Source organism: Cibotium barometz, chromosome 42 (genome assembly GCF_041138505.1).
Source record: "Cibotium barometz isolate CiBa-2024 chromosome 42, ASM4113850v1, whole genome shotgun sequence".
NCBI lineage: Eukaryota > Viridiplantae > Streptophyta > Polypodiopsida > Cyatheales > Cibotiaceae > Cibotium > Cibotium barometz.
Genome location: NC_141087.1, coordinates 37,644,482 through 37,656,588, shown reverse-complemented (window position 1 = coordinate 37,656,588; position 12,107 = coordinate 37,644,482). Strand labels below are relative to the sequence as shown.

General features: G+C 39.7%; 1 protein-coding gene across 2 annotated transcripts; it reads left to right on the top strand.

Moving 5' to 3' along the window:
- The first annotated feature begins 9,946 nt into the window (after positions 1 to 9,946).
- LOC147614450 (glucuronokinase 1-like) lies at positions 9,947 to 11,646 on the top strand. Of its 2 annotated transcripts, none has more exons than XM_086780461.1 (3): positions 9,947 to 10,220; positions 10,746 to 10,895; positions 11,498 to 11,646. In XM_086780461.1, the coding sequence occupies exons 1-3, from the start codon at positions 10,008 to 10,010 to the stop codon at positions 11,510 to 11,512; spliced, it is 378 nt and encodes a 125-aa protein (XP_086636587.1). In that variant the 5' UTR covers positions 9,947 to 10,007; the 3' UTR covers positions 11,513 to 11,646. The 2 variants fall into 2 exon arrangements, with proteins under 2 accessions (XP_086636587.1, XP_086636586.1); XM_086780460.1 differs by lacking the exon at positions 11,498 to 11,646 and adding an exon at positions 10,983 to 11,131.
- The last annotated feature ends 461 nt before the right edge of the window (positions 11,647 to 12,107 follow it).

Here is a 12,107-nt window from a genome sequence, read left to right as displayed (position 1 = left end):
CCTCACACCTTTTGACAAACTCTATGGCATCCCTGAACAATGTAAGCCACCATAGTCCTGCTTGAAGTACCTTGCGAGCCGTAATCTCTCTAGCAAAATGTCCTCCGGCTATCCTTGAATGAGCTTCATCCAATATCATGAATGAACTGGTCTTCTCTCATGCATCTTCTTAGGACATTGTCCTTACCTAGCTTATATAGTTCTCCTGCAATTAATTGATAAGGTGCAGCAAGCTTGATAAGCCACTGCATTTTATCTTTGTTCAAGGGTGTTTCTTGAGAAGAACCATAAGCTAGATATTCGGATATCTCCTCACTCCATTCGGGCACCATGTCTAGTTTGTGAACAAACAAGCATCAGGGAGGTCATCATCAACACCAGTTGCCAGTTGTTGCCAGTTCCTCATTTGGAATGCTTAACATATCATCGTGTCCCCTTTTTTACCATAACTGTAAAGTCAAATTCTAATAGTAATAGCAACCAGTGTGTGATTCTTCACGTGGTGCAAGGCTTGTTCACCAAATATAATAAGGCTTGATGGTCCACAAAGAACACAAATTTGTTGGCCAATAGGCAACGTCAATAATTCTTGATTGCATAAACCATGGCCAACCCTTCTCGCTCTGTGGTAGTGTAATTCACCTCTGCATCATTCAATTGGAAGAAGACTGGGTAGTCCAATTTGAACTCACCAGGCTGTGCTAGTACGCATCCAATAGCAAAGTTTGATGCATTGATATGCACATGAAATATGAGGTCCCAATTGGGTGGTCTTAGAATTGGCGCGCTATAGCCAATGCCTACTTCAATCGATCGTATGCTTCCTAGCATTCCTCAGTCCATTCAAAGACAATGAGTAGCTTGTACAATGGCTTGGCAATTTCAGCATAGAAGATTATGAAGTGGCGGTAATACCCAACATGGCCCATAAATCTTTGCACACCTTTGTAATTAGTGGGTATCCCAATATTACACCATGTTTGACCCAAAATTGGCACTTTAAAGGGTTTAGGGATATACGATATAATTGACATCGCTCAAACACCTTCCTTAATAAGCAAGCCAGATGGTCTATCCATCGAGAGTGTGCACATGGATCATCAATGAATACTTCCAACCACTTCTGCAAGTAGTCTTTAAAGGCGCTGCAGACAGCCCACAAAATTCTTGCCCCCATTGGACAAGCTTGCACCTTCACACTCTTTGCCCACAAGCAAAGAACCATGGGATTCACAAATCCCAACATACCAACCCTTCTCTCAACATGAGCAATCTCTCATGCTCAACACCAATAACGAGGCAAAATCCACAACAAACCAACCTTTAATGTTGGAAAAAATTACAGTTTGTACCTTCCTTGATGAGTGATGAGGCAGCTTCCAAGACTTCATTTTTGTTGAAATCTCCATTTTCAACTTCCATGGGCAGCACCATAATCTCCAAATCTCCATGAGCATAATCTCTCTCCAAATGCAATACTAATGACAATGAGTGTGCTAATTTTTTCCATAATAAACTGAAAATAATACTTAATCAAATAACCTCATAAACAAGAAAACTATACATAGACATTCACCATGACCAAGATCCCACCCAAGCTCTGATACCATGTTAATAATCCTAATATGGGATTGATCATGGGGTGATAGACACAAGATTAAGCATAAGATTACCACACTAAAAACTGTATGAGAAAGAGAGAGAGAGATTGCACACTCAACACAAGTTCTCTATTGTATTCTCATAAATGAACTATACAATGATATAGGCCTTCTAGCCTTATCCCACTTTACACATCATCATCTATGTGGCACTCCCTTTTCCACTTTTTTTAGTTAACACTCACACACCATACAATATCACATGTGGCATTCTAACTTACTACAATATCTTGCACCTCTAGGGTGCATTCCCACATACACACAACACCACGATTACATCTCTCAACACAAGGCAATCACTCTCTCTCACTCTCCAACACAAAAGCATGCAACATACAAGCATAGAAGAGCATAAGTGCTAGAATGCTCTCTCAAGCATAGAAGAGCATAAGTGCTAGAATGCTCTCTCTCAAGACACAAAGAAGAGCTCTCAATAGCACAAAGGGGGATTGTGTCTATTCATTACGAGAAAATGCCTTATATACAATTGGCCCTTATTCACACTTGGGTGCCCAAAACCTACTTAACTAAGACCTTGGGTGGCCAATATCTCATAATGTTCAACTTTTATAGTGCCTTTGCATGACACTTATTAATGTCCTCAATTGGAGGAGCATACTTGTTAATCCAAAATGGGACTAACATGCATTAACCTTGGCTAAGGATGTGCATAGTGTGCACATTTAATTGAAATGTAAGGGTGAATGGGTAAATGATTAGGGTGAGTGAAAATAGCTTAGAGTAAATTTTTAGTAGAAGAAAATAGTAAATTAATAAGGAGACAAGTGAAGTTAACTAATAGAAGACTCTAGCCAGGTATGGATGTGTTAATTAGCTATATGTATGGGTGGATGCATGTGAACTAATAGAAGATTCTAGTCATGCCTAGATCTGTTAATGAGCTAGATGTATGGGTGGATGCAATTAATAAGTAGACAAGTGTAGTGAACTGATATAAAACTATAGCCGTGCATGGATGTGTTAGTTAGCTAGATGTATGGGTGGATCCATGTGAGGTGATTGTGTGCATGAGTAAATCAATGGATACATGAAAATTAAATGGATTTGTCTAAGGATATGGTGGGCTACTAGCTTGAGATGACTAAGGGTGTATGTGAAGCATGCAACCATCATTTTCAAGTATAAACGACTCCCCCTTCATGTAAAAACCACGAAGTTTTCTTGGAGGCTAGGAGAGCTACTTTGACCTCTCCTAGAAAAGCATTCACAAGAGATTACCTTAGCAAGCTACAACTGTCATGGGGGGAGACCTTTCCAATGTGACTGAGCTTGAGTACACCACCACTTCAAGAGCTCCACACCTCCTTAGGTAGCAATTTCATCACCATCTTCCGCTAGTGTTATCAGACCCTCACGTTGGACTACGGGTCCTCATCCCTCCTCCCACCTCAAACCACTCACGCACACTCACTAGCATACATTAAAGAAGGTAATTAGCAAGAGGGTTAATAAGATAAAGACTCAATTACGCAATGGGAGAGTATGATGTATTATGAGAGAAAGTGACTTATATACAAGGCCATAAGTGTTCACGCATACTTAAACATCGGTCACATGTCTAAGGCTCCTAAGTGGCATATTACAATAAAAGATATGAGATTTAATCATTTCATGATACTGTAACTGGATTGAAAAACCAATCTATCTTTTTATGCCCATGAATATAGCAGTGCTCAGGAAGATGTGAATGTGTAAGTTCATGTGTCTTCACCCTAATTTGAGAAGGTCATTTTAGCATGAAAAACCAAACTAGTTTTTCATGGTTTGAACATTAACACTAGTTTTTCACACGAAATAAAGTTTTGAATTTCTTATTTTTGAGTTAACTTTGTGGTTCACCTAATAAGTGGTGGGGAAGGCCAGGAATGATTCATTCTACTTTTAGAACAACTTTTTTGGACGTGAAAAACTCGAGATACTCACGATCGTGAACCTCCACTAGATTATTATGTTGATTGAACTTTTAATTTATATGTTTTTGAGCTAATTTTCTGAAGCATTTTATCATTGAAGACCTTGACTTGTAGTTTCACTTTCACTTTTAGTTTCAGTTTCCTATTCCCTCAAAGGTAGAGGCATTGAATCTTCATTACCTAATTTATTCCCAAAGACTTGATTGTCTAAAGCATAGTTTTCCTCATTCTAGCTCTCATTATTTTTAAGAGCACCTAATGTGGGGCTCAATGTGAATAATGACGCTGTAGAGCCCCTTAATGTGTTTACTAAGACTTGTCTAGAAGTATGGGGATACCTTGAAGGTTCACATGTATCATTAGAATACCCTTTAATGTAAGCTTTTAGACTAAGGTACAAATCACGATTAGATTGGAGAGGTGTAATGATGATGAGATGTCATCACAGACTCTTTAGATCCTTTACTCTCATTCTCAGCTGAATATTGACTTGTAATATCATCTTTATATTGTTCTTTTGATTTATCCTCAACCTATTTGAATGGATTGGTTTTGGTAGATAGTGACTCTTGCTCTTAAAAAGCAAATCGATACTCCTCTGCTTGTTGGTTTTGGGGAGTTCTTTTGGTTTTAACAAGATGTGTTTCAATTGGTGACCTAATCAACACTTTGATGACGAGTTTGCACATGGTCTCTTGAGAGTGTTGTTTGCTATTACTCTTATTCTCATCTTACCTCCCCTAGATTTATGCTTTCTTTAGGCATCTTTCCCTTCTCTTGAGGCTTAGTCTTAACCTTTTTAATTTTTGTAGGTTTTACTTTTTTAGGTTTAGGAGGTTTCAATTCTTGTTTCAAGATATTCTACTCTACCCCTTGTGTAGAATGTTCTTTTAGAGGCTTTTTGGGTTTTGCTCACACCTTGGCTTGTAAACATGTGAGCACATTCAATGGAGCACATGTGAGCACATTCAATGGAACCATGCATAAGTTTCCATTTTGCACACTAAAGATATTAAGTGTTGGGTATTGTGAGGCAGCTTGTAATAAGGCATATCTCCTCGAGCAGTTTATGAACATGCAATCATTGACACATGATTCACACATAGGTTATGTGGCATCAAGAACTACAGGTGCTTTCCACATTAGGAATTCTATAACCTTATATAGTCCACGACAATAGAAGCATTACATTATTTGTCTAAGTGCTTCCTTAACAGTTTCTATCTGTGGTTTCATTTTTGTTTGAGTCAAAGAGACTAAATGTATACATGGGGCTCCTTGGTTTTAAGGCTATTATGTGTTACATGTGAATACATACATTACAAGATGTCATGAACAAACACCTTGCAATTATTGCAATATAAAAAGATTGGCTAGGGATATACACAATGTGAATTGGGCATGGTGGTGCCCACAATGTTCACAACACATTAGGTCTATAGAAGATAGGGGTCGTAAAGGGTTGTGGCAATTTAACTCATCCCTTTTCTTAAAGTGACTTGCTAAGCTTTCAAGCAAGGTATTATAGAATTATACAATGGCATATATGCCTATAAGCTTGGAAATTTCTATGGACACGAGTCTAGATGACTCCTTTGGGTTATGTGCAGCAGGTCATTCCTTGGTTAAAGTATAATGCAATCCTTGTGCAACCCCCGTTCCTAGATTGTTTAATATTGCTAGAGTTTGGGCATCTAGGGGTTGCGGGGTTTGTTCGGCAACAATTTTGAGCATTCGCAAACAAGAAGGCATGATTAATTGTTGTATTTGGCATAGGACCAGTCATTATGGGAATTGCCATCACAAAAACTTTGAAACCTAGTGGCACAATTGGAAGCATAAATTGGTCCAATGTATGGCATATGTGATTGGGGGTGATACTTGAGGCATGGGCCTCAAGGGCTAGTAGGTTTCAGCTATTGGATTAAGTTTTGATATTGGCATGTTTAACCCCCCAAGGTTAGCCATTACGGCCACCACCATTCTCCTTTTTTCGTTATATTTTGCTCCTTGTAGCCCAAAACGACCCTTGTATACTTGGTCTACTCCCTATGTCTCGTAAGGGTCCGTTTATATAAGTTTCCTCTCAGGTACTAGGGCATGCAAACATCCTCTAAGAAATATTTTTTCAAAAAGTGTACACAATGCCAATAGCCTCCTAGATGGAAGAGAAGGTCTTAAAACCTATTTTCCGCTACTATCAAATCATGTTTTTTTCTTAAAAAGTGTCAAAATGATTTTTTCAATTTTTGCAACCCTTGTGCAAATGTGCTATAAAAAGAATTTGGAAACAAGTTCTATGAGAGAGTTATAGTGTTTTTAGAGTACTACAACTTTTCTCCCTTAACCCTATTAAAACGTTTTTGTTTGGTTCCTCAAACTATAGTCTGAAAGTGGTTTATCAGTTCTTTTTGTTTATTTTAACTTAATTTTTTGCCTCGATTTTGTGTCAACTTTTGCGGCTATTGTGATCGGAGACCAAAACAATGGAAAACTGCTTGGTACACTCAAGGAAAGATTTAAAAGGCCCGGAAAGATATTCAAGATAAGCACTATAACATGTTCATCAGCCTCACGGTTTGGTGAGATGCAGGCCTACGAATAGGTCTATGCCAAAAAAAAAACAGCAATTTTTGGGTTCAATTCACCTTCCCAACCTCAAAAAATGAAATTTTTTTGACATGATTTTCTCAAGAAATTCACATGTGAATATCTAGGAGATAGTCACATGGCCGTGAAAAACTCTAGTTTTCCATGCCAATTGTTTTTCAATTTTTGGGTTTAAAACAGAGGACTTTAAAAGTTAGTACCGATCGGAGGTATTGGTGGTACTTAGAACAGTGGATTATGGCTACATGTAACCAACCAAGAATAGGATGAGGCAATGACGGGGGTGGCAGAGGGCGTTGCCATAGTGGTTGGTGCAGGGGGTTGGGAACAAGTGGTGGAAGATAGGTCACCTAAGGAGTAACTTTGCAAAGGGGGTGGCAAGGTGGAAGGTTGGAGGGGCGATAAGAGAAGTAACGGCATAATGGGTAGGGTTAGTAGTTTTTGAGGTGGGGTGTGGGGCTTATTGCTAGTGAAATTGACAAAATCCCTCCTTTATAGAGGGGCTAGCACCTCCTATTTGGGCGTTCGTAGGACAGTGTGTCCCGGAGACTAGCATATGGCACATCATAACCCCTTCTTGGTGAGTTCTTGGCTTCTTGTTAGATCTTTAGTTCTTCAATCTCCTTCCTAAGTTGGAGCATAGTGCTTTCCTCATTTTGAGACTTCTGGCTCACTTTGAGTGCCTCCAGCTTTCGCTTCAACAACTAAGCCATTGGGTCAAGTGGTGTTGTTGAGGTGTAGAGCCCATGATCATCAGGCTCAAACATGAGGCATTTTTCTAGTTGGAAGGCTAGCTCCTGGAATTCTAACAAGGTGGTTGGTGTACCAACTCTCCCGAATCTTCTACTATGGGTGGTCATGGGAAAAGCTTGTGTCACCCACGTTGACGTACCATGAAGTTGCCAGGGTAAGTCGGTAGGCGAGCCACCAACACTGTGGTTTACGTCATGAGTTTTTACACACTCTCCCCTGATAGTAGTTGCGGTTTCCCTAGCTCATGGAGAAGGTGGTCCACATAGTTACCAGGTCAAAAGGTACAAAGGAGGAAGGTGTTCTTCAGGGTGGCCCAATCCACAAAGTGGTCGGTTGGGAACTGATTGAACATTTGTTTGTAGAAACTTTCAGAGCGGACAAAAAAGTACTAAGACCTCGTGTCTTACACATAGAAATGAACCACCAAATGTGGTCATCTACATCTTCAACGGTGGATCCTTTGAAGGTGGAAATCTTGAAATTTACCCAGCCTAACACAGTGAAAATGGCTTCTGGGGGGGCAAGGAGGAGGGTTGGTTGAGCCTTCATCATTTGCTACCAAATGTGGGATTACCAAGATTTGCTGCCATAGGGAAGGGGATCCCTAGGAGGTACGTAATTGGACCTCTTCTAGCTATAGCAACATATTGAGAGGGGACTCTTGGGTTGGGGTTGACTGGGCTAGCATGGGAGTGTGTATTGGGCATACAGAGGACATAGAGACAAGATACTCCAAGTTTTGAATCGAGTGTCCCACATGATGTGCCAAATTTTAGTGTACCTATAGAGCAAGGTTGATACACCAAAGTGGTGGTTCCCCTCTAGGCAGTAGTCTGCAGTCCTCATCAACACTCACAACACAATGTACACTTTAAACACACTTGAATGTAAGCATAGCACAATGTAAACACACTTTAAACACACTTGAATGTAAGCATAGCACAATGATAAGAATACTATAAGCATTACTTGCACATATTTTTAAAAATTTTTACATGCACCTCACTGTACACTTTAAACACACTTGAATGTATGCACCTCACTGTACACTTTAAACACACTTGAATGTAAGCATAGCACAATGATAAGAATACTGTAAACATTACTTGCACTTCTTTTTAAAAATTGTTACATGCATCTCACTGCACTCGTGCGTACCCAGCAATAGACACAATGAGTTAGATGACACATATGACAAAACATCATAGTGACTACATGAGTCAATGAACAAGACATAATGAACAAGATGAGAGGGAAAAGGATGATCCCAAGGATAAGATGAGGAATCATTTTAATGGTTCCTATGGAGGTGGTGGAGTCGGTGGAGTTGGTGGCCTTTCCTATCTTTGGCACATGCCCATTGGGGTGACAAATGTGGTGCCTTCAATGTTGACGCATGCATCTCGCATTGGTGGTGTCCTTTAGGAGATCCGTTGTTGCTCGATGGTCCACTAAAATACTTTGGTCGGGACTATCTAGTTGAGATGGTCCAATGTGGGCACCCTTAGTTGGCTACATACATTTAGAACCAGAAACATTTGCAAAACATTAAATTAGAGCCAGGGGTCTCCTCATATTCTTATATGAGGCCTTAAAAAATAGCAACAAAACATTGAATAACAATTTACTCCCCATCATTGATGTGGAGCCCTTCCACTAGGTTATTTGCTAGGGCCCACGCTAGGAAGCAAGGAGAAGAGGAGGATGAGAGATTATTGTAAATGACAAGGGGCACCAATGGAAAACCTTATCTCATAGACCTCCTAATTATGAATTAGTCAACAACCAATCCATTGAGCAACAAACTAGACTTGGCCTCAAAACTATCAGAGACCCAAAACCCAACTTAGTCAACACCCTACTTAGAAAAAGGACCAATGCACCATGTTATAGGCCTTCTCGAAGTCTAATTGTAAAAGCATGCATTTTTGCTTCTTTATTTATGCTAGCTTTTTATAGGTAAAACATTGTAGATATTATATATTATAGACCTACCCCAAATAAAGCCAAGTTACCCAAGGAGTCCGGACTATCTTCTATAATACGGGTGTAATTTGATGGGCAACTACTTTAGCCAATATTTTGTATAGCATTGTTAGCATGGTAATAGGCCTGGTGTGGAAGGAGCCACAAACCACATGCTTAAGGATTAGTTTGATGAGCCCCTTCTTGATACAAGGCTTGATGTTTGAAACCTTTGTTTCTAAGGCTAGCCATTGGCTTTTTTAGCTTTTCTAAAACTCTAGGAAGAATTCCATTGTTAAAATCTCATGACTAGAGAAAAAATATATAGAATCTTTTATAGATTTTTTTTTGGTTTTTTGTATTTAACATCTGCAATTTATAGCAAGTAAGAAATCGTACGTGTAAAACCCAATCCCCTAACCAACTTGTTGGCAACGGCGGTTGCAAATACATTAAGATTTTCAATATATCTGAGATTTTTAAAAGCGAGAATTGATCTTGGGATCTTCCTCATAAAAACCAATTCCTTGCCACAACGCTTGTGGATATATCAAGATCTTTAGACTACGTGAAATTGAAGAGAGAGAGAGAGAGAGAGAGAGAGAGAGAGAGAGAGAGAGAGAGAGAGAGAGAGAATTAAAACATGATAGAGAGAATTTAAAAAAAATAAAAACATACCCCCTCCTCCTTTCTATGTCACAAACTTTAAAAATGTGAATATCTAATTAAAAATTAAGTGGTCCAAAAAATTTGGTAATGTAAAATTTGAAAAATATATATATCTCTCTCTCTCAATTGGCTATATGAGTTAGCTTAATTTATTTCCTTCATCAGTAATATTAAGAACTCATTAATGCTTATTTTATAAAAATGAAGTGACCAAATTAAGCCAAGTGTGACAAAAATAGTGATATTAAGAACTCGTTAATGCTTATTTTATAAAAATGAAGTGACCAAATTAAGCCAAGTGTGACAAAAATGCACACCACCTTGTGTGGGAAGGGAGCTGTTGTGGGCGTTACATACATAAATGGGAGAGGAGGGTCGGAGCTGAGGGGCAGCTACTTGTGCATGTGTGGGTGTGATGGAGGCGCAGGTAGAGGAGGGCATCATTCACCACCGTGCCTATGCACGTGTGGGGCTTCTGGGTAACCCCAGCGACGCCTACTTCGGCAAAACCATCTCCTTTGCCATCGCCAATTTTTGGGCCCAAGTCACTCTGGCCCCTTCCCAGTCCCTCATCATCCACCCCCACCCCTACCATGACCCTCTCCAGTTCCACTCCCTGCAGCATCTGGTGAGCACAGAGCATGTGATTTTTACTTCTTGTTTTTGAAATTTAGCAATTTTCTTATGTATTAAAAAGAGAATTCTAGATCCATTTGAGCTGTGTAGGTGCCAGTTTGTGTACATTGTATCGTAATGCATGTGTAGGCAGATAGCAGCTAATGCATGCATCAGCCTTTGTGCTTACACTTATGATATATGCGGATAAAAATCACAAATTTTCATACAGGTATGTAAACATCCAAGTCATATATGGGGCCACATAAACGTATATATAAGTATGCTTGCGCATCCTTGTAGACATATCTGGGTATGTCATATATGTATAGAGATTTATGCCTACATCCTTGTAGACATATCTTGGTATGTGTATAGAGATTTATGGTTATAGGTACACATGCATGTTCATGCATATCTATATACATAATGTATGTATGTAGCAAAGGTTGCTATGTCTGACTTTTATATGTTGCCTGATTTTGCACTTGTTCTCATGTTTAAGTAAAGATCTCTTTTGTTGGAAATGGATCTGTAGGTTAAGAGAGTGCAGGACGAAGGCTACTACGGGGGCATTCGACTCCTCATGGCTACATGCAAGAAGTTTTACCAATACTGCTCCTCTCACAACATCAAATTGCATTCCAGAAATTTCAGTCTATCTTATGACACCAACATTCCACGGCAGGTAAGAGTGACTAATGCCCTCTTCTTTGAAAAAGATTATTCTTGGTAGAGCTGAGCCCTTTGTGTAACAAGGTAAACTTTTGGCCAGGTCTTGCTTTGCATGAAACACTTGTGTTATAATGCTTCGCATGAAACACTTGTGTTATAAGAATTGCAATGCGTGCATTTGTAAGTTGTTTGGAGATCAAAGCAAGTATATCGTATTGTTGAATGGGTATGAAGGCATCACCTTTGGCAATGTCAACAATGTACGAGAATTCAAACTTTGTCTTTAGGATAAATCAATTGTAAGACTCTAAAGAACAAGGTTTTATGATGTGATGGGTATGAATTCATTAGATATCAAGGGGTGCAATTATGCACGAGTGAAGGGTATGTGATTCACATGAAAGGTTGCAACCAACTTGATCATTTGTAATTGTGTATTCATTCACAAGAATAATGCAATAAGCGTGCTTCTTTGTTCATCTTGTGTTGTCTCCTGTGCGTGCTAATGTGAGAGAGAGATGGAGAGAGCCAACCCAAATCCAGGCCCAACGAATTGGTATTAGAGCATGGCGCTCTCCTCTTATGATCCTGGGTAATCATTTTGTGTATGTGCAGTGTAGGGGAAGGTAGCAAATGAAAGTTTTGCAATCACCAGACGTCACCGTCCTCTTTGGCCGCCAGCGCAACCAACCAGTCGCAGGTGGCAGTCTGATCCAAGGCCCATCATTGCCATCCCACTCTGTAGAAGAAGCGCACGTGCAGCAGCATCTCTTCAGTGCTGAATGGGCAGTGTTAAAGCGCGTGCTTCTTGTTGAATTCGTCGCCAGCATCAATGTCTTCGAAGCAGCCCTGCAAGGGAGGGTCACTGCAGGCAAATCCTAGAGCAAATTTGAAGGGGAGCCCTAGTGCAAATGCTGGTGCAGAAAGAAAAGAAGCTGTCACCAAGAATTCATTATACCGACCTGCAAAGAAAAGGAAAAGGTTTAATAAAAATCACCTTAATTTTCTCTAAGGTTCAATAACCTTAATCTTATTCAAATCACAAGTGGCTTTTCACATGTATGAAAAGAAAAGTGATTAAATCCATTTGAATGTTGGGCTCTTCCATCCTCATGGAGAAGACGAACAGGGCAAATTTTGGTGCATGGAAGCCATTCTTGACGAGCGGGATTTACTCAAAGTGGTAGAATCCGCGAGGCAAAAAGAAGATCCCGACAAAGATGAA

Coding starts and splice junctions, on each gene's coding strand:
- LOC147614450 (XM_086780460.1), top strand. CDS start 10,008: ATGGAGGCGCAGGTAGAGGAGGGCATCATTCACCACCGTGCCTATGCA. Junction 10,221..10,745: donor TCCACTCCCTGCAGCATCTG/GTGAGCACAGAG, acceptor ATGGATCTGTAG/GTTAAGAGAGTGCAGGACGA. Junction 10,896..10,982: donor ACACCAACATTCCACGGCAG/GTAAGAGTGACT, acceptor ACTTTTGGCCAG/GTCTTGCTTTGCATGAAACA.